Genomic DNA, 19,736 nt, shown 5'->3' with positions numbered 1-19,736 from the left:
AGGCAGCACTCAACCTGTCCTAAATCAGAAGAATTGGAGGGTTAGAAAGCTTGCACAAAAAGGGTATAAATACATACATTGTCCTCTTAATCGAGAGTTTGTTAAATTCATTCTTTTTATTGTGTAAAATCAAGAGACCACAGTACAAATAGCAGTGTACTTCTCTACAGTAAACAAAAATAAGGCCTATCTGTAAAGCTAAAGATATTTCCTAACACAGGATTTGTAATTTAAATGTCCAAAATTCCTTTTTGACTTTTTTGTATTACTGAATAAGATAAAAAACGGTATAAAAAGAGGCATCTACTGGTATGTAAAGATACGGAGTGGAACATTCTTTGAGATGCATTTATCAAGTTTATAAAATTCATTGAAGTCAGAACCTAAATAGCACTGCAGTAATAAGTTAGTCTACAACCTCTTCAGTGTTCTATTTACAATTTTTTTTTTTTTTAAACTAGTCTGAAGACAGTTGAAGTAAAGAGGTCATATACAGTGTCATTAAAACTAGTTCTGGAAGATGAAACAATTTTTTGGCTAATTGTAATTAAAGCTAGCCTGTATAATGCCTTAAAGTGTTAATGTGGTTCACTGAAGGGTATGAAACCCTTTAAGGATTTGTAGGAATTTTTTCTGCAAAAGCTCCTACAACTCCATAGTTTGGCCTTTGAAGGATTTCTGTAGTGTAAGTTTGCCTACCACCGGTGCAGGGATAGGAATTTTGGTACAATAGATGTTTGCAAGCTCATTTGCACATTTCTACTTAATACAAGATTTAAATAAGTCTCCCCTTACAAAACAGACCAGCTGCCCCTTCTATTTGAAGATTCTCTCTGCTAAATGTGGAGTGAGGAAGTGGAACTTTGTAACTGTCTCCTTTTATGTTCAGCAATGATAAAGGTTTCCATCTCTTTCCCACTTACAGTATCTTTTTTTTTTTTTAAACAAGCCCTAGAGTTGCAATAGTTATAGCATGTTAAAGCTGGCCTTGTTCCCAAGTATTTTATGAAGCAATCATCACTACAGTTGCAAAGTACTTCTATACAAGATGAAATGTCTTGGAATTTGTTACTAAATCCCACACAGCTTCCATTATAATCTGTTTATGCACCGACTGCTAGTTCAAACTTGTGTCCCTTTTATGATTAGCTGCTTGGTGAAGCAGACTAAAATCTTGCAGTGAACTATCCCTCAAGCACTGCAAAATATTCTGCTTAACGTTTGCTAGCACATGATACTAAGTAGTGTAGATGTCATTACTCAGCATTGGACCTTCTACAAACTTTTACTTAAATGTGGCATCTTAAAAACCTGAGCCTGAACTAGCAAGGGATAATCTAACCCTTAACATTAGATTTTGAAAACTTAGAGTAAAAACACTACCTCCTCTCCTCACTGTTAATCATTCACTCCTTTCCAGAAGCCACTAACAGCTTTAAATGCTAAGCAATGGGGAACTCTTGCACTATAGGAGAATCATCTCCCACTAAGTTAATTGCATTTTTCCACAGTTTCTTCCCTAAGAAAAGTATTTGTGTTTTGCATCTTGTTCTTTATAGAACTGCTAACTTCTTCCCCTGTCACAGCTTTGTGTACATAATAGGGTAAGGTGCTGTTTTATGCAGCATATGCTACTGGAAGCCTTTCTGAAAGAGAAACTGCTGCTGAAGTATCTAGAATTTACTATTCTCGGTTTAGAGTAAAAATGGTGCATGTTTTACCTTATTGGGCAGCTCTAGTATTTGCTTCCTTAGAACAAGGGAGTGTCACTCTATAGATCCCTCCTTCTGCCCCCCTCCCCCAAGCCTATTGCATAATTAGGACATCATGGACTGCTGAACAGCCTTCTGCAGGGAGTGTCTGGTCACCAGGAGCCGTACCACTTCTTCATTCCTCTTTGTCAGTCTCTTCCTTGCTTGGTCATGAGTTACCATTGTCATGTCCCACCCATTCACCTACAACAGAAGTTTTATCAGGAAACAATATTATTGTCAATGGAGCTAGCCTGGGAAAGGTGACAGACAGGCCCCAGCTTGCTAAACACACTGTCTTGGCACTTCTGGGTTAAGTGAAGACAGGGTCAACTTTAAGATTCAAAAGTTTGTTTTGGAGAAGTACCAGACAATTTAAGAGCTGCTAGTACAACAACCATACCTGCAGGAGTCCGGGTGCTGCCTGGAATGAGGAAGTGTAGGAGAAGAGACTTAGCTTAGAGAAAGCTTGACCATGCACTGAAGGACATGAAGATGTGGAGAAGGCAGATAGAGAGAACTGAGTGGAAGCACAGACTGTTCTGGCAGACTTACTGAACAGCACCCACTATCTCAGGGACATTTACGTTACCCAAGGAAAAAACTGTTCACGTACATTTCTGCTGTGTCTCAGGTGAGTTCCCTCCTTGCAGAACTAAGGGAGGGTCTGGCGTGGGTTTCTCTTCTGCTCTTGCTGAAGCTGGTACACTTTAATTAAAGAACTACATAGTAAGTGGGCCATAGTTAGCATTAGGACTGCTATATAGCCCAGTGGTTTGAGTTCTCCCCCAGGCTGTAGGAGAGTTGGATTCAATTCCCCCTCTGCCTGCTCACTGGAGTATAGGCTATGGGGGAGTTGCCTTAGTCTTACCTGTTGGAGCTGTTCTACTTTACTTAAGTAGTGTTTGGGCTGGGCCAGGCCAGGAGTTAGAATCACTCCCTTGGATTCTGGTTCAAATCCTGGTTGTGCCTGTTAAAGAAGGGATTTGCAGGGGGATCCTTGGCCTTCCAGGGCACGCCTCAGCAAGGGGGGAGCTCCCTGTTTGAATCCCCTGGCTTTCTTTGGAGGACTCTTCTCCTTTGAAAAGGGGAGGGTATTTGAACAGGGACACCCCTCCCTAAAGTTGCCAGGGAGGTAGAAGGCCCTAGTCCAAATCCATTCACAGAGCAAGGGATGTGGTCTGGGGTCTCTTGGCCCATAGGTGAATAACCTAGCAACTGGGGATGAAGGAGTGGTTTGAGTTTTATGCAGATCAATTTTAATTTAAAAATAGAACTTTAGGTGGCAAAGCTCCCCAGGCAGAGGCAAGACTTGAACCAGGGCACCTACCCTAACCCCCGCACCACAGAGGACCCTTTGCTAGTTTGTCTTGCTTTAGCCGAATTAATATTTAAAGTGGAATAGCTTCAAGAAAAAGGACTTAAGGGACTCTACATGAGGCTCAGGACTTGAGGCCTGGTCTCCACCAGCCCAGCATAGTACCTAACAGTACAGAGGGCTCCTTACAGCACATCTTTGTTTTGGCCTAATTAACATCGAATTAAAGTAGAACAGCTTCAAGAGGCCAAACAGAGCAACCCTCATAGCAAGATAGCTCATCTTTTAGGGCAGTTACTTGCATGGCAGGGAGATGGCTATTCAAATCCCCTCTCAGGAGACAAAGTGAGACTTGAACCAGACTCTTCCCACACCCGGGGTGAGTTTATACTCCAGTGGGTGGGTTAAGTGATTCTTATGGTCTCTGTGACCCAATTATCATTTAATTAAAGTGGAAGAGCTTCACCAAGAGAAGATGAACTGACATCAGACTGTCCCTTACTGCAGCAATTAGGGCTCTCACTTGGGAGATAGCAGTTACCTATTCAAATCCCTTCTCGTGAGGCACAAGGGGGAATTGACCCAGAGTCTACTATGTAACTACTGGAGGATAGCTAATGTAACCCCAATTTTTTAAAAAGGCTCCAGAGGTGAGCCTGGCAAGCCTAACTTCAGTACTGGGCAAACTGGTTGAAACTATAATAAAACACAGAATTATCAGACACAGAGATGAACGTGATTTGGTGGGTCTGAGTCAACACAGCTTTTGTAGAGGGAAATCATGCCTCAATCTATAGGAATTCTTTGAGGGGGTCAACAAGCATGTGGACAGGAAGGATTCACTGGATATAGTGTACTTAGATTGTCACAAGATCCCTCACCAAAGGCTCTTAAGCAAAGTAAGCAGTCATTGGATAAGAGGGAAGGTCCTCTCATGGATCAGTACGTGGTTAAAAGACCAGAAACAAAGGGTTGGAATAAATGGTCAGTTTTCAGAATGGAGAGAGGTAAATAGTGGTGTCCCCCAGGGTCTGTACAGGGACTAGTCCTATTCAACATATTCATAAATGAGCTGGGAAAAGGGATAAACAGTGAGGTGGCAAAATTTGCAGATGATACAAAACTACACAAGATAGGTAAGTCCAAAGCAGTCTGCAAATAGACAAAACTAGTGATTGGGCAACAAAATGGCAGATTAAATTCAATAGTGATAACTGCAAAGTAATGCTCATTGGAAAACCTAATTCCTACTATACATATAAAATGGGGTCTAAATGAGCGGTTACCACTCAAGACAGATCTTGGGAGTCATGATGGATACTTCTCTGAAAATATCCACTCCATGTGCAGCAGCAGTCAAAAAAAAGCTAACAATGTTGGGAATCATTAAGGGATAGATAAGACAGAAAATATCATATTGCCTTTATATAAATTCACAGTACACCCACATCTTGAATACTGTGTGCAGATGTGATCACCCCTTCTCAAAAAAAGATACTGGAATTGAGGGGGAAATAAGGGCAACAACAATTATTAGGTGTATGGAACATATGAGGAGAGATTAGTAAGACTGGGACTTTTCAGCTTGGAAAAGAGACAACTAAGGGCGGATATAATAAGTCTATAAAATCATGATTGGTGTGGAGAAAATAAATAAGGAAGTGTTATTTACTTCTTCACAAACACAAGAACTAGAGGTCACCAAATGGAATTAATAGGCAACAGGTTTAAAAACAAACAAAAGGAAGTATTTCTTCACACAATGCAGTTAACCTATGGAACTCTTTGCCAGAGAATGTTGCGAAGGCCAAGACTAACGGTTCAAAAAAAGAACTAGATAAATGCAGAGGAGAGGTCCATCAATGGTTATTAGCCAGGATGGGCAGGGATAGTGTCCCTATCTTCATTTGCCAAAAGCTCGGCATGGGTGACAGGGGATGGATCACTTGATTATTACCTGTTCATTCCCTCTGGGGCACCTGGCATTGGCTACTGTCAGAAGACAGGATACTGGGCTAGATGGATCTTTGATCTGACCCATATGACCTTTCTTATGTAACCACTGGGTTAACAGTCATGAGGGAGAGCTACCTCACCTCTGAGCACTCGAGCAATGGCAGCTCGCTGTTCAAATCCCATCAGGAGGAAACTGACCCAGGCTTGCCCCTATCCCAGGTGAGTACCCTGATCGTGGAGCTAAAGGGAGACCAGCTCCTCCCAGACTGCTGTGTGTGGCCTTAGGCAGTCCCTGAGCAGGCCTACCAGACTGAGTCCCACCAGGAAGACAGGCAAGGCATCTGTAAACCTGCTCTAGTTACCTACAGCGTGAGCTGAACCACTGAGTCCTGGTCACCCATCAAAGATGATCTGATAGTCTAGGCCAGGAGCAGTCCATAGGCAGACTGCAGGCCAAATCCAGACCACCAGACACTTTTGAACAAACCCTAAATCTTTTTATTTACTTCATTATTTTCTCTGGAGTCTGGACCTTGACAAAAAATATTTGACTACCCCCTGGTCTAGGAAGTAGCTGTATCTCTGCCTGTTGATGGCTTTATAAATTAGGACCATTACTTTGAATTCACATCATGGACAAACCTGAGTTAACCAGAGAGGTAATGAAGAACCAAGCAGTAGCTGAATCAATAGTCCTTGCTCAGTATCACTAGCAAGATTTGAAGGTAGGTAACTGCAATCCAAGCCAACTGCTGTTTTTTAGTCAACAGATCTCACTGGTGTCTATTATATTGGGGTAAGAAGCAACCATCCCTGGATCATATGGCTGAGTTGTTTGCCAAGAACAAAACAAATGAGAAACTGCCAACCACGGCCTCTTCAGGCAGCACCTGAAACATGCCACTGATCAGTCAGACATACAAAATCATGCTACAGTTCAGTATCTTTGTGTGTCCCCTGTCAGCACCAGATGGGTGACAGGTAGCATGGGACATCTTGTTCCTAACACAGTGGTCCAGCTGGCTGCTTCAGCAGCCACATCACCTTTGTGCAGTGTAGCTGTGAGCACCTGTGCAACAAGGAGATGCAAATGCTGCAGGGAAGATTTGGTGCACTTGATGCATGCGGCTGTGACAATGACAAGTGCAGCAACAGAGCACTGAACACGTCGGAGACAGGTTCTGAGGGGCAGTAGAAATGTTTCAACAGCCTGCAAATTTCTGAGACTATTTTTGTCAGTTAATATAGCTCAAAGGGGCATTGCATTAGATATCGAGTAGCTCACAGTTGTATGTAGGAGTTACATTAGAGTACTAGTTTGTTATTCACACAAGACATTCTACAGCCCAGCTACTGAGTCCTTACTGTTATATAAATAGTATACATGTATTGTCATTGTATTCAGTGACAGTAAGAAGATAGTTGTATCATATGTGCTTGTTTAGCTTAATGTCTCCAGCTGAGCAAACTGGAAAATATATGCTTTATTACTAAGGGGTAGGGGTCTTATCTACATAACTTCATAAACATAGCAGACAAAAACTCTTCTCAAATGAGTCCATTCTAAAAATATTATGAGGTATTACATGGTACAAACAAGCTCATAATGTCATGTGACTATAGACTTCTGTTTTAACTGAAGGGAAAAAAGTATGGGAAAATGCATAAACTATACACAGGGACTAAATATTTCCCAAAAAACTTTCCACACAGGACTATTTTGAGTACACACTTGCATCATCAATTGTATTTAGAAGCTTTCTGCCAATTTTGTTAAAAGTAGACTATGATTCTACAAGTAAAGGCCCTTTTTGTGATTTTATCATTTTTTCTGATTGGATACTCCATAACATATAGACATAAGATACAAAACACCCTCACCATGAGGGTTGCATCTATATCCCCTCTGAGAATGACCACTGGGTATGTGCCTAACGTGGTAGCAATGACATTTTTCTTCCTGGTGGGTTACCCTTAGTACCCCGGATGGATCCAGGCTGGTACACTATTAAAAGACCAGCCCCACAAAGGCATGTTGGGGGAAAGAACGTGTGTCAGTCTGCTTCCTCATGATCTGCCTCAAGTTCTGGTATTGCAGAATGGTTGCCAGGCACTACTTTCAGAGCTTTGAGGTTCGCAAGAGTTCATGACCATTCAAGACCATGTGCTCAATTGTGACTTATCTGCACTGCTGTTCACCATGAATCAAAGTGACTCCACTCTCCTGCAGGGGGCATTCATGTTGGCAGTTACAGCCAGAAGCCTCTTATCTGGAGATATGGAAGCTTTTCCAGACAGATTCCCAAGACCATCCATATAGGAAGGCAGTGATCTTTTATAAGCTTCCCTTAGCACATACAGCAGTGGGACAACAAGCAGGTGAAACAGTCAAGAATAGATCAAGTGGATGAGATTCACCATCACCCTCCCCCCTACCTCTGAAGTAGCCTGGAAAGCAGTGCTCCCTAGGGAGCTTCTGGGCTGGGATTGTCCTGTATTGGCTGCATCCAGGCATTCCAGTATGTTCCTCTTCCTATCTTTGAATTTACCTGCATTATCTTGTCTCCAACCTGGAGTCCGGCAACTTCTGCTGGGCCTCCTTCCGTCACCCTTGTTACATAGATACCCTGTAAGAGTCATGTTTTAGTTATTCCAGTTGGAACGGTTACAAATGCACACAAGGCAATAACCTTTATTTAGCAGCATCTTAAAAATGGATTCCATTTAAAAACAAGTCTGATATTCGAAAACAGACGAGTTACACAAGAGCCCAAATGCAGCAGCAGTGTAAATTGGCGACATTGACTAAGTGGGAAGGGAGTATAACACGGACCAATGAGACTGAGGGAGGACCAGGCATAGACCTACAAAAAGTGGGTGCCACTCACTGAATTCAAGGTGAGTTGAGGGCACTCAGCCTCTTACGGGGGGGGTCTTAAGAGAATCTGACCTTGTCAGTTTTATCTTCAGAGAAAGGATTCTGAGCAGGGTCCTGATCAATTCCACCTCCAATACTGAATCCAAGAATCAGATTTTCACCTTGCCGGAGTTTATGGATTTCAACTCTTTGCTGAAAGAGATGGGAGGAAACAAAGTGTAGGATTCACATTCCTTCCTCTACTCCAACCAGAGTAGATTAAGTTTAGCTTTATTACGTGTAACTATCTCTGAAGACAGGACAACAGATTTTGTTCGGTGAGCTACTGTATAACTTCCAGACAAAGGGAGCACATAAGATAGTTTACAAATGAAGGCCATATCACAAGAATGTTTTTTTATATTTAAACATGAGCAGGGATCTCTGGATCTAAAACCCATTGGTGGATGAGAGCATTTCCTGTCTATCCCAAAGAGATAAGCAAACTTAACAGCAGTAACTGAGGAGCATTTTTTGTCCTTGCTAGCAAGCCACAACAGAAATAAGCGTCCCCAAACATATCCCTAAAGGACTTGCCACTTAAGCATCTAAAGAAGTTTAACCTCTATCTCTACTATCACAATTGAAATGGAGGGAGGGACGGCACCACTAGCAGTAAAATTATACTAGAGTTCAGTTTCCTTCAAGCCAATAAAATGCAAGTGTCAATAACTAGCAGCCTCTCTAACCCACACATCTTATTTTGTTTTGTCCATGGAAAAACTACAAGTTCCTCCTTAGTGCTCTGCCAATGGGAGTATGTATCCTACTATTGTCACTCATAGAATCATAGAATATCAGGGTTGGAAGGGACCTCAGGAGGTCATCTAGTCCAACCCCCTGCTCAAAACAGGACCAATCCCCAACTAAGCAAGACCACTCCTCAATAGATAATGGGGCAGAGACTTCTGTTATCTGCAACAAGTTCAGAAACTTAAGACACTCTGAGTGTAGGTCACTAACTCAGCTGAAGAGAGTCCAACTACCAAAGGGTTCACAAGACCAGCTGTAAAGTCACCCCTGGCATCAAGAATACTAAAAAAGTCTTGATGAAAAGGTTCGGACAGCAAGAGATTTTAAAACTTTGTATGAGGAGCTCTTAGTGACAGAGATATGAAGGGGAGTCATGATCTCACCCAGAACCCTGTCTAGCAGGGGCCTCTTTGCAAAAGAAGAAGTTTAGTCTTTCCTCTTGAATTAGGCCCAGATCCCCTCAGGCTACAAACTGCTCTGCCAAACAAATGATTTGTGCAGCCTTTGCTGCATGACCTACTGTCAAGGTTCCTTCCCCACTCTGAACTTTAGGGTACAGATGTGGGGACCTGCATGAAAACCTCTAAGCTTAACTACCAGCTTACATCTGCTTTTGCTGCCACCACCCAAATAGTTTGAGTCATTTGGGAAACTGTGTCTTCCCCCCAAAAAACCTTTCCCTCCCTGGGTAGCCTTGAGAGACTCCTCCACCAATTCCCTGGTGAACACCGATCCAAACCCCTTGGATCTTAAAACAAGGAAAAATCAATCAGGTTCTTAAAAAGAAGGTTTTTAATTAAAGAAAGGTAAAAATCATCTCTGTAAAATCAGGATGGAAAATAACTTTACAGGGTAATCAGATTCAAAGAGCCCAGAGGAACTCCCTCTAGCCTTAGGTTCAACATTACAGCAAACAGAGGTAATCCCCCTAGCAAAAAGAACTTTCACAAGTTGAGAAAACAAAGATAAACCTAACACACCTTGCCTGGCTGTTACTTACAAGTTTGAAATATGCGAGACTTGTTCAGAAAGATTTGGAGAGCATGGATTGATGTCTGGTCCCTCTTAGTCCCAAGAGCGAACAACCCCCAAAACAAAGAGCACAAACAAAAGCCTTCCCCCCACCAAGATTTGAAAGTATCTTGTCCCCTTATTGGTCCTTTGGGTCAGGTGTCAGCGAGGTTACCTGAGCTTCTTAATCCTTTACAGGTAAAAGGATTTTGGTGTCTCTGGCCAGGAGGGATTATAGTATTTTACACAGGAGGGCTGCTACCCTTCCCTTTATAGTTATGACACCTACTTTCACCAAAATTATGAGATTTATCATACACATCACCAGGAAGCCTGGTTTGAGTGGGATTGGTAATTCAAAGTGAGTTGCTTTGCAATCTTCTTTCATCAAGGAAAGTAGTTCACATTACTATCTTAGAACATCTTAATTTAATGGACTCAAGTGTGACCAACTATCGTTACTATGTTTTTACTGCCTCTATAGTAACAGAACTCTTAACTATAGCATTGCAAACCCACAGATTACAGATAAAACCAAAAACAAGGATTTAATTCTCAAAAGCTTGCTTAGCATCTCATTTTCACAAGGGATATAGTTTAAGTACAAAATTAATTTTTTTTTAATCTACTTCACAAGACTAGAATAGCTAAAGCAGATGCCACTCCAACCTTTTAAAGAGCACAAAGCAGCACTGTCTAGTGGAGGATACAGAACAGTCAGTAAGTCTTGTCATGCTACCAGAGTGACACTTTGTACTGAGAGATTAGAAACTGTTTTTCCCTGCTCAGGGGAAGGTTCTTCCCCTTGAGATACCCAAAATGGAAACAGCCTCTCTCCTCTAGGTACAGATTGGGTATGGTAACTAGCTTTCCCTTCTGACAGTGACTCCTGGAAAGAAAGCATGGTAGAGGGCAAAATTACAGGCTACATGTAAGATTTTTGAAGGAAGTTTTTCTTCCCTCAAGTTTGCACGGCTGTCTTTTTCCATCCATCAGAATGCTTCCCTGGGTCCAGTGAGCCCATTTGGAACACAAGAGGGAGGTGTTTGTAACTTAGCCAAGTAAACAAATAGTCATATTTTAATTGAAGAGTGAGACTCCAGATGAGCTCATTGGAAATACTGACAACTTCCACAGACAAACTAAAAATTGCACATAGCATAATAAGAGACAGACAAGGAACAGACTCCAGGCTGGCAGCCAAACAAGTGGATGGCAGCAGATTTGATATCTTTTTATGTTGTCTTCAACACTAGAATTGGCTCGGAGGCAGGTTGTTGAGAACAAGGCTAACAGCAACAGCGTGCAGTCACATAGCATTTTTATCAAGTGTGAGGGGGTTTTAAGGCACCACAACTTTAGCTGAACAAGGACATTCTTGGTTTTGTTTTGTTAACTGGTGATACTGAGATTCCAATTCAAGAAAACCTACGCTCCTTGAGCAGCATGGTATGCAGGGTTTTTACCCATGGGAAAAGGGGCCCATTGTGATTTGTGCACCATCATCTTCTATCCCAGGAGGCACCTTAACAGAAGGCAACATCTGCCAAGCTAAACAGTGAGCACTTTCTTTCCATCAAGATCACAATGGTTTTCAAAAAAAAAATACTGTTAGAAAGGTCTGACATCTGAGGTGAAGTCCTCTGATAAGTGGCAAGTTGACTATGCTAGGTCTCTTAAATCACAGTACAACACATACCATGATCCCAATTTGTGCTCAGTTAGGCTGCCTGGCATAGCAGGGAGATGTCAGAAATTTGACTTGTTTTGACAGTCACTTGGTTGGACAGAGAGTGTGTGCCACACAGATATGTGGCAAATTTTCACCTCTACACTTGTATGGTAAATTTTGCTGGTTTATTTTCTACTGAGAAGGGTTGATTCTGGAGTCAAATTAGCCCCCATCTAACCTGCACGGGCTTGCATTAGTAGCAGAACTCACACCAGCTCACCAGATACAGCCTCTAGTTCTTTGTTCTTACCTGACTGTCAGAGACTGTGCAAAAAAGGTTATTTTTTCCATCCCCTCCACTGTGGCTACTGAAAAGTGACATGCATGCCTGCAGTCCTGTGCTCATCAGAAACGTAACCATAAGCAACTAGCGGAGACAGCATAATCCAGTGGACCTGGGAGACAGGACAGCTAGCTTTTGTTCCCTGCTCTACCACTGACTCACTATATGATCTTGGGCAAGTCAGATCACATCTGTACTTCAGTTTTCCTAGGTGTACAGAGGGGATAATGATACTGAGCTGTCTGCAATCTTTGGATGAAAGTGGTAAGAAAAATGGTATAACCTAGAGTATATTTGTATTAAAATCTTAATTAAAAAGCACACAATAAGCGGAGCTGTCACCCAATCCTTTCACACCCCCAAAATGAATTAGTTTGACCTTTCCATTCCCCCTACCAGCCTCTTTTTAGAGATGGGGAAACAGAGGCACGGAGCGGTGAAGTGACTTGCTCCATGTCACCCAGCAGGCAAGTGGCAGAGTCAGAATGGAACTCAGCTCTCCTAAGGCCCAGGCCGAGTGCTCGGACCCTTACACCACTCCAGGAATCGGTTTAACAATCCAAACCTCTGCATGAACACTTACTTCAGTTCAGCTCAAACCTGTTCGTACGCGGTTTAAGCGAAATAAGGCCAGCGGGAAGAGAAAGTGTGTCCGCCCCGGCTTCTGTACCAGTTTAACCCAGAACTTGTTCACACACAAGTGGTACTGCTTTTAAACACCCCCACCCCGTTGGGGGTGTTACTGGGAGCAGAGCACGCCTAGGGAGACAACTTTCCCCCTTCTCCTAGAGGGGGCAGGAATCAGCCCTGACACGATCACCCCACACGGACATCGCTACACGGGAGCGACCCTGCGGGCGGGGCCGCCCCAGCACTAGCCAGGCCCGGGAGCCGCACAGGCCCCCGCTCCCCGAGCACGCCCAGCCCGGCCGGGTGTGTGCACAGGGCGGGGCGGGCAGCGCGGCCCCGGGGCGTTTCCTGCGCTTCGCACGGACCGGCGAGAAGCGCAGCCCGGGAGGAGGGGGAACGTCCCGAGCGCTTCGCGCGCCAGCCCCGTGACGTGCCCGCGCCCGCAGCCCCCCGCCGGGAGCCGGGCCGGAGCCGCGCCCCGTTGCCAGAGCTGAGAGGGCTGCTCCGGGTGGGGCCCTGCCTGGCAGGGGGGGGCGCGGCGGGGATCCCCATCACTATCCCCCCAGCCCGGGGTCTGGTCCAGACTCCGCCCCCCCCGGCCCGCACCCCACTCACCACCACGGCGGTGACCGGCTGCCCCGGGATGTACGACATGGCCCCGCCCGGCAGCTCGCGCCTGACTCGCCGGCGGTCCCGCCGCCTCGCCAACAAAAGGTCCCGCCGGCCCCGCCCCTCGCTCCGCAGCCGAGGAACCAATCGGGCGCCACCTCAGGCCGAGGGAGCGCCGGCGCATGCGCATTGAGAGCTGGGAGGAGGGGGCGATGTTTCCCAGCAGCCTTTATTCTAAGATGGCGGGCTCCCGCCTGCGGTAGGGGCGGGTAAGTCGTTGCTGTTACCTCGGCGGGGCCGGGCAGCTGCTGAGGGTTCGTAGAGACGTCGTGCCGGGCCCTGGGCCCGGCCTCGCCCTCGGGTCAAACCGAGCCTGGCGGCGCTGCCTCAGGCATGTCCTTTGGGCGGCCCCCGTCCAGGCCTGGGCCTCCGGCGCCCCCCGGGCGGAAGCAGGGTGAGAGTAGGAACGGGGGTTGGGTAAGAGTGGGGGCGGGGTGAGGGTACCCCGGGGGGCTCGCCCCTCCCCCCCCCCCCGTGCCCAGGAGGGCGCTGGTCTTGCGCTCGGGACCTGCTGTTTCTAGTGTTGCCGCCAGGCTGCAGGAGGGGCGGAGAGTAGTTTCGAGGGCGATATTCTGTCCCATAAAGGTGCAGGAGCGAGCTGGGGCCAGCCTGGTTCTGCGGCCTAGGGCGGTGTCCCCACTGGCCCGGCCATGGCACTGAGACTCCGTCCCCCAGGCTGATCCTGTATCCCAGCCATGCTCAGGGCTAAGTGGCAGCTGCACTCGGTGTCTTGGCTGGGGGGGAAAGCAGCGCTTTCTTTTTGTCCCTCCTGGAGTCGGTGACCCCAGAGAACACTAAACTAGTGTTCCAAATTCCTCATCTGTGCTTCACTCAGCGTGGGGGAAATGGAGCTAGCTTGGGGCTGGGTGGTTTTGCTTTAACCAGGGAAAGGAGGAGACATATTGATTTAAATCTGCTTTTACTGCTATTTTGTATAATGTGTCTATGAATATTAAGGTTTGTGAAATCTTTTTTTACAGAAACTACAGTTGGGGTCCAAACGGCTTGACAAACCCTTAGTCTTCTGTGTTCTGGTTGCATTCTACCTCAGGTAATTACATTATGAGGCCCTCCAAATTTTCCAGAAGCTTCAATTAAGCACAACACTCTTTGCTTTCAGTCCTGAACTTTTATGTAGGGTTGCTACTGAACAACTATCATGTTCCACCCTAGCGATCGCTGCATTACACTGCTGAGTAGAGTGATCCCTGTATCTAGTTATTTTGGGTCTAAGCCCAGTGGAGGAGGGGTTCTTTAATATTAGTAAAGCACAGTGAAATCATTGGATGAAAAGTGCTATAGAAATGCCTAGTAGTGGCTTTAATGCAGTGTGCAGCTACGTGAGGCTAATTGGGTCCTGTAGTGTCTAGATACTTCTTCCTTAGATTTAATTACAACCTCTGAATTTAGGTAGTTAGCTAAAGAGGTGGCATTGTTGAACAGACAAAAATGATAGAAATTTAAGTGTAAATAGGAAATCTTACCCAAACTCTCTTTGTGCTACAAAAAGGATGTGAATTTAAAATTTGGGTTGCTGTTACAACTACATGTATGTACACTACAATATGTTGAAGGAGAAGGCCATAGAGATGAGTAACCTCATTATAAATTGGGCTTGCAAGTCTTATACTGGAAGCTGTGTGCTTGGGGCAAGTGGCTGCCCAGGAGAGATTCAAATGCTGCCCAGGTGATTAGCAGAGCATGCACACCCATCCTGCTTGCTGGGGAGGAGGGGAGAGAGAGAAGGGTGCTGATGTCAGGATGTCCCCCTCTCCCCTGCACCCCATCTCGCCAGGGCAGAGGGGGGACAGCCTGGCTCAGGAAGGACTTGGGTGAATGCCTTTCTTAAAGAGACAGTGCACTGTTTCTGAGATTTCCCCAGAAGCCAGCTCTCACATACACACTCTCCCTGCCCGAGCAGAGCAGAGGAGGGGAGAGGAGATAACAGGGCTTAGAACAGCAGGAGAGCTTTCAGTGAGTGTCTTAAAGAGACAGCACATGGCAAAGTGGGGAGGGATAGCTCAGTGGTTTGAGCATTGGCCTGCTAAACCCAGGGTTGTGAGTTCAATCCTTGAGGGGGCTGTTTAAAGAACTGGGGTAAAAATCTGTCTGGGCTTTGGCCCTGCTTTGAGCAGGGGGTTGGACTAGATGACATCCTGAGGTCCCCTCCAACCCTGATATTCTATGATCTCAGAAATGTCCCCAGCAGCCAGCACACACCCTGTCTCTGTGTCTCACACACACTCTCTCTCTCTCTCACACTCACCTCCCAGCACATACTTGTATTAATGTTGCTACTACTTGGTACTTCCTGCAATGCACATATATTCTCTGTAATTTCAAAGTGTGTTATTTTTAGTGTTTTGACTGGTCTGTGCATTTCATAATTTTTATTTCTCTTACACTTAAATTTAATTCTTTGAGTAGTGAGTTCTAAAATGCCTAACCTGTCCTGACTTGGAAAGATACATTCATTTTTTTTTTTTTAGACTCTTACTAAAGCTGGCCTAAATTTTTCTTACTGTAACAAGTAAATTTGTGTGCTGTAGACATACAGTAGTGAGATTGGTTCAGTTTTGTTTATATGTGTGGTGTTAAAGGGCTCCGAGGTTGAGATGTAAACTTACCTCATTAACGCAAGTTAATTTTATATTTACATAAAATCCAAGTGTAGACTACCTGATTTGCTTGAATGTTTTAGCAGCTCTTTGAATACCATCAGTTATAACAGCTAGTAGACATATGAATAGCTCCTTGATTTCTTGTAGTTGTTCAAAGACCACCACTTATTTCTAGTACAGATAACTGGGAATACAGTTTGTCCAAGACACTACTCATCAAATCAATTTTTTTCGAAGGTCATGAACAATGTTCTGATGACTGATGCATTCCACATGCTGTCAGGCCTGACATTACCAAAATGTGCAACAGATTATAGGTACTCTTCAATTTATCAATTTACTGATGGTGATTTGTGCTAAAGAGGTCAATTTCCAAGTAGTTGTGCATTTTTCACTTTCAGTTCCTGCTGTTAGTTATGGACAGGAGGGAAAAGAATTGTTCCATCCCATCTTCCCAAATAAAATGAAATTGACTTAGTACAATAGTTTGTTCTCTCCTTTGACCTAGTCTCGTTGGGAGAAAGACTTGACTCCAAACCAGAGCAATGGCTACAATGGTGGCTAAGCGAGAAGGGCCTCAGTTCATCAGCGAAGGAGCAGTCCGAGGGAATGCAGCCATTCTGGATTATTGCAGGACATCCGTTTCTGCCTTGTCAGGAGCAACAGCAGGAATTCTTGGCCTGACTGGTTTACATGGCTTCATCTTCTACTTCTTGGCTTCTGTCCTTCTCTCAGTGCTTTTGGTATTAAAAGCTGGACGGCGGTGGAATAAGTACTTTAAATCCCGAAGGCCACTTTTCACTGGGGGGCTTATCGGAGGCCTCTTCACGTATGTCCTCTTCTGGACTTTCCTCTATGGCATGGTGCATGTCTACTAAAAGAGTAATAACCACTTTAGCTGCAATGGGTTTTAATGAAATAGGAGGACTGTTGCCAAAAACTCATCTAAACAACTATGCCAGCTTTTTAAATTGTTGTTCACTGCTTGTATTGTTGAGGCGGTCAGTAACTTATGTCTGAGTACAAAACTCTGTAGTATTTGTCTAATTAAATTGGATGTAAAATGTCTTATAGAAAAGTCACTTAAATTGCTTCCCACACATTTATAAGTATCCCATGAATCGCTAAAAATCACCATTTGTCCACCATTCTTGGCTGACTTTATTCCTTTTACATTTTGCCTCTGTAAGATCAGCAATAGCAGCTCTATTTTATGTTGTGTTCCCACTGTCACCGTTTGCGCCAGCATACAAGCATTGGTAAAAACAGTATCTTTAGCCATAAGCTTAATGCAATGAAATCTGAAAGGAAACACTGACACAAAGTTAGTTTCATGGTAATATGTAATTAAATGTACATGAAACTGGACAGAAGTAAGTGCTGTGATCCTGGGTACAATCACTTTACAAATAGGAAATTAAAGTTACTAAAACATTTCAATCTCTTCCATGCATTGCTTTTGCAGAGCATACTTTTTGTAATGGCAGATATAAAAGGCACTAAGTAGTACAGTCATGAGTCACTGTTTTGGGTTTTTAGTGGTATTTGCACAATGCTTTCCACTGACATAATACTACATTATGCCAAAGGAAACCACAGTGTCCTATGAATCAGTATCCGTTATAGCTAAAATGAACAAACCCACAGCTGGAGATCTGGAATAGACTCACTTAGTATTTCCCCAAACTTACAATGCATTATTGTGGTAATATTTCATTTTCTGCAAGAAAATCAAGGACAGACGGAGCTGTAAACTGCAGCTTTCAGCTATAGGACAGGCCCTACAATCCCTCTTCATCCGTTTTCTTAGTGAGCAGGTATATAGTCTCTGCACTTGTATGGTGACAGGGCTCTAAAGCACACTTAGCAGTATTTCCATACAAGGAGAAAATTGAATCAGCAGTAGCATTTTTGCAATTCACCCTATTCTGAAGCATAAATTACTAACCAGTGACACAGAACATTCAGTGTAAAACATTTTCCCACTTATACTTTGAAATGCCTTTTTTTAAATAGTCTGCCCTCTATTTTAAACTTTACTTACTATTGAAACAAAGTAGTTATATATGAAAGAGGGAAATTGACAATGATACTATAAATACTGTCTGCCATACTATATATTTACAGTCAATATACCTTTGGTCTCCTGCAAAATAACATGGGTCTAGTTACTGAATTCTGTCAAAGCTATTTTTCTATATTGAGTCATGCATCTTTTAAACATGGGCATTTTAGTTAACTTAGATGGGCAGCTTTATTAATATACTTGTACTGTTCAAAGGTTATGTATGCATTTCAAAACAAAATGGGGAAACCAGCATGTATATGGTTAATCATCATTATCTAAAATAATACAACATACAGAAAAGACACAACATTGCCCTACAATAGACAAATTCCATTGCTATATCTTAACTCCAAGGAAAAATATCAAATTTTGTAAAAAGAAAAACTCCTGAGAATCCGATAGTTACTGTTTATGACTAATCTCTGCACTGACTTACCTTAAAAAAATATATATATAGGATGGGGATCGAGTTTTGTGATGAGGGACCTAAAGCCTTCAACTCAGGAAGTGGGTTAGGTCCTTTCTAACAAGGTAACATTATTTTGGCAAGTTAAAGTATTAGACTACAGAACAGGCCTAGCCTTGTTTTTATTTGTGATGAGCTGTTTGAGTGAATCATACCGTAGTCTGAGGTGATATAGCATTGTATTATATTTGTTTCAGCTTCAAAAACTACTTAAGTATAGATGGTTAAGATCGAGTTATGTTGGCTTAGTTAAGTTTACACGGTCCTGTTTGCATCAAGCCAATGCTGTCAGGTTTCACCTTAAAGTCATTCACCAGTTGTTGTTTTTGAATTGAGTGAAAAGCCTGACCTGGGGCTATTAATGTCATATTTCAAAGCAAGGCAGCTTAATCTTCACCACCTACCATTTTCATCCAAGGCTAGTGAGTCAAATTCATCCTAAGGAAGCACAGAGCCAAGTAGAATTGACTTTTGTGGTTTTGCTTCCTAGTATTTTTTCCTACCACTTTTGGGAAGTTATATCACCATCTGAATTTAGGTCATAGAGTTTTGTGAGTCAGAAACAAAGGCTCATTGTCCTTTCAAAAGCCCGTGTAACCAAAAAAAAGTTAAGTATTAGATTTCTAACTTTTAAATAAATCCTGTAACTTGTAGTAGGCTGGGAGATACAGAATGACGTGGGAAACAAATTGGTGCTATTCCTCTCCACACGCCCACATTTCAAACTGTGGATAACAAAACAGACAGAGTAGCTGTCCCTGACTAGAGCTGCCTGATCCAGTAATCGTGACTATCCATTCCTACTGGTAGAAGCATCAAGTTCCTCCTTTGTCAGGAATCAGTAAGTAAGGTAGAGAGGATAATCATCCCTGAACCAAACAAAAAGCACAGTGACAATAAAAAGGAGTTGCTGAGAAAAGCATGAAACCAACTGGTAAACGAAGGGAGGCTTGGTCATTGAATGTGCTGTCATTGACAGATGCCTTGATGCACACTGTTAACACACTGAATATTTGATACTTTCTTTCCATATTCAGCTTCCAATGGCTGTTTGTCCAAAAGAAAATTCAGACAAAAGTGTTGACATCAGGCCAGTAATAAAAGCATATGTCAACTTCCTTAGAAGCATCACCCAACTTGTTTCAAAATATTCCCCTGATCAGCTACCTGCTGTGCCACACTATGCTTTCTTGTACCCCAAAATGTCAAGTTACCTGGACCAATTACTAGAGGACAAACCTCATCCCTTTACTGTAGGTTATTCTGGCATTTTTAAACACTAGATTTAACAAAAGTTCTGTATTAATTTGCTCATGAGAGCTTTGCCAGGCCAACTGCAAATATCACTGAGCCTGGTTGGTTTTTGGAGTGGGGTTGGTAAAGTACTTCTATGGAAATAGGAGGATACCATGGTCTATAGAGTAAGGGCTCTTCCTGTGAAAACATCTTGAGAGTCACTTTACCTTTGGTATGATGTTACTTGAACTACAGACAAATTGAATGGAACGCTGGATCTTATTTATCTCAACACCAGCCCAAAGGATTTCAATCTGCTCTTACA

The 19,736-nt window shown here is 43.5% G+C and overlaps 2 protein-coding genes across 6 annotated transcripts; one reads left to right on the top strand and one right to left on the bottom strand.

Moving 5' to 3' along the window:
- Positions 1-1,055: 1,055 nt before the first annotated feature.
- Positions 1,056-13,040, bottom strand: TAX1BP3 (Tax1 binding protein 3). Its single transcript, XM_065418426.1, has 4 exons — positions 12,967-13,040; positions 7,976-8,095; positions 7,575-7,652; positions 1,056-1,955 (listed from the first exon to the last, which is right to left on the bottom strand). Exons 1-4 carry the CDS (start codon positions 13,003-13,005, stop codon positions 1,818-1,820), a joined length of 375 nt encoding a protein of 124 aa, XP_065274498.1. The 5' UTR covers positions 13,006-13,040; the 3' UTR covers positions 1,056-1,817.
- A 111-nt stretch (positions 13,041-13,151) lies between these two features.
- Positions 13,152-16,709, top strand: EMC6 (ER membrane protein complex subunit 6). Of its 5 annotated transcripts, none has more exons than XM_065418278.1 (4): positions 13,152-13,229; positions 14,001-14,071; positions 15,879-15,958; positions 16,150-16,709. In XM_065418278.1, the coding sequence occupies exon 4, from the start codon at positions 16,187-16,189 to the stop codon at positions 16,517-16,519; it is 333 nt and encodes a 110-aa protein (XP_065274350.1). In that variant the 5' UTR covers positions 13,152-13,229; positions 14,001-14,071; positions 15,879-15,958; positions 16,150-16,186; the 3' UTR covers positions 16,520-16,709. The 5 variants fall into 5 exon arrangements, with proteins under 5 accessions (XP_065274350.1, XP_065274351.1, XP_065274352.1 ...); XM_065418280.1 differs by having other exon boundaries at positions 13,162-13,225; XM_065418281.1 differs by lacking the exon at positions 13,152-13,229 and adding an exon at positions 13,395-13,414.
- The last annotated feature ends 3,027 nt before the right edge of the window (positions 16,710-19,736 follow it).

This window comes from Emys orbicularis, chromosome 17, assembly GCF_028017835.1.
Source record: "Emys orbicularis isolate rEmyOrb1 chromosome 17, rEmyOrb1.hap1, whole genome shotgun sequence".
In the NCBI taxonomy this organism is placed as follows: Eukaryota; Metazoa; Chordata; order Testudines; family Emydidae; genus Emys; species Emys orbicularis.
Note: the sequence above shows the minus strand (reverse complement) of the source record. Positions and strands in the feature narration are given on the sequence as shown.